A 1,366-nucleotide genomic window follows, 5' to 3' on the forward strand; every position below is an offset into this window, starting at 1 on the left:
GATCAGTGATCCATCAAAAATAGACAGGAGGACAGAGAGGAGGGAAACAGAACACAAGCAAACTGATGGGTTATCTAGGTGCTGTCCTCAACCCTCACATTTTGCATTAAGCGTGGCTGGTGGAGAAACTTTTTGTTATATAGGTTCTATTACTAGAGAGGGGAAAATGTGCTATCTACTTGGAGAATATAAAGCATTTTCCCAGCACTCAGATCTAAAAAATTTCTCACATGGAGTTCTGGGTAGAGAATAACAGAGGACTGCAAAAAGTTCATGGAAAGACTTATATTACCTTTTAATTCTATTTTTCCACTAATTTTTTGAAGTACCCTCATATTAAATGATAGAAAGGAAACCAATGTTTTAGGATTGATTCAGGTTGATTCTTGATAGTAACAGAGCATGACCCCAAAATGTAACTTATGAAGGGATTGTAGAGCGGGCAGGACACTATGGTACCCTGATACTCCAGATGATTTGGTGGGATCCAAAGGTCGCCCGAAAGGGGAAGAAAAAGGTGTTTCTTAAAAACAAACAAATAATTCCCTATCATTTAAACTGATTTTAGCTGATGGCTGCTAGGGGTGTAAGAACCTGTGAACTTCTATTACCAGATTCTTTGCAGCTGGGAAAGCCATTTCACCTGAACATATGTCTGCCTATATGAGCAAGTGTAGGCTTCTTCCTATAGCTTTTTTTTTTTTTTAAACTTTAACCTAACACAGGGAAGATGCAGTCTAAATAAATAAGTGATTTCTGTATAATGAGGTAAGTTCTGTAATGGTGAAACACAGGATGCTCTGTGGGGCTTACCCAGACTTGGAGATCAGAAGAGGTTTCCTGGAGGAAATGACATCTTTACATAGGAGCTGGTGGCTGGTGTAGAGCTTCCCCAGGCCAGTGTGGTTAGTGTTTTAAGTAGAGGACATAGAGTGGCCCAGAGGCAAGAGAGGACCTGAAAGTAGTTCAGGATAGATAGGTGGAGAGTGATGAGAGGAAAGGGTGTGTTTACTTGATTCTAAGCAGTTGAAGCCGTTGGAGGATGTTTAGGAGTGTTGTGTATTCTGTCTGCAGCATGAGAAACGGTGAGGGGCACAAGTGTGCATCAGGGAGACCAGACGGATGTGGCTCTGGTACCCCAAGTGAGTCAAGGTGGCTGGTCAAGCTCGATTTAGCCAAAGATGGGGATGGAGAGAAGTGGAAGGCCATGGGAGACATGCAGGCAGGTGGGATGGCAGCCAGCGAGAGAGGAGGAATCACGTCTAGCACCACGTTTCTTGCCATAGCCTTCTTCGTGGGCCTGTGCTGTTCTTCATCAGGACTTTCTCCTTAGAAAGTCACACATGGTCCATGGCATAAAATACTA

General features: G+C 43.2%; 1 protein-coding gene across 1 annotated transcript in view; it reads left to right on the forward strand.

The window, feature by feature from the left end:
* The first annotated feature begins 1,075 nt into the window (after window positions 1-1,075).
* Window positions 1,076-1,366, forward strand: part of LOC103606998 (aspartyl/asparaginyl beta-hydroxylase-like) — a 19,037-nt gene continuing 18,746 nt past the window's right edge. The window contains exon 1 of the mRNA XM_008591556.1: window positions 1,076-1,226. Coding sequence (XP_008589778.1) covers window positions 1,076-1,226 — 151 coding nt within the window. The remainder of the gene's footprint in view (window positions 1,227-1,366) is intronic.

The sequence above is a fragment of the Galeopterus variegatus genome, unplaced genomic scaffold (assembly GCF_000696425.1).
Source record: "Galeopterus variegatus unplaced genomic scaffold, G_variegatus-3.0.2 Scaffold7031, whole genome shotgun sequence".
NCBI classification, from domain to species: domain Eukaryota; kingdom Metazoa; phylum Chordata; class Mammalia; order Dermoptera; family Cynocephalidae; genus Galeopterus; species Galeopterus variegatus.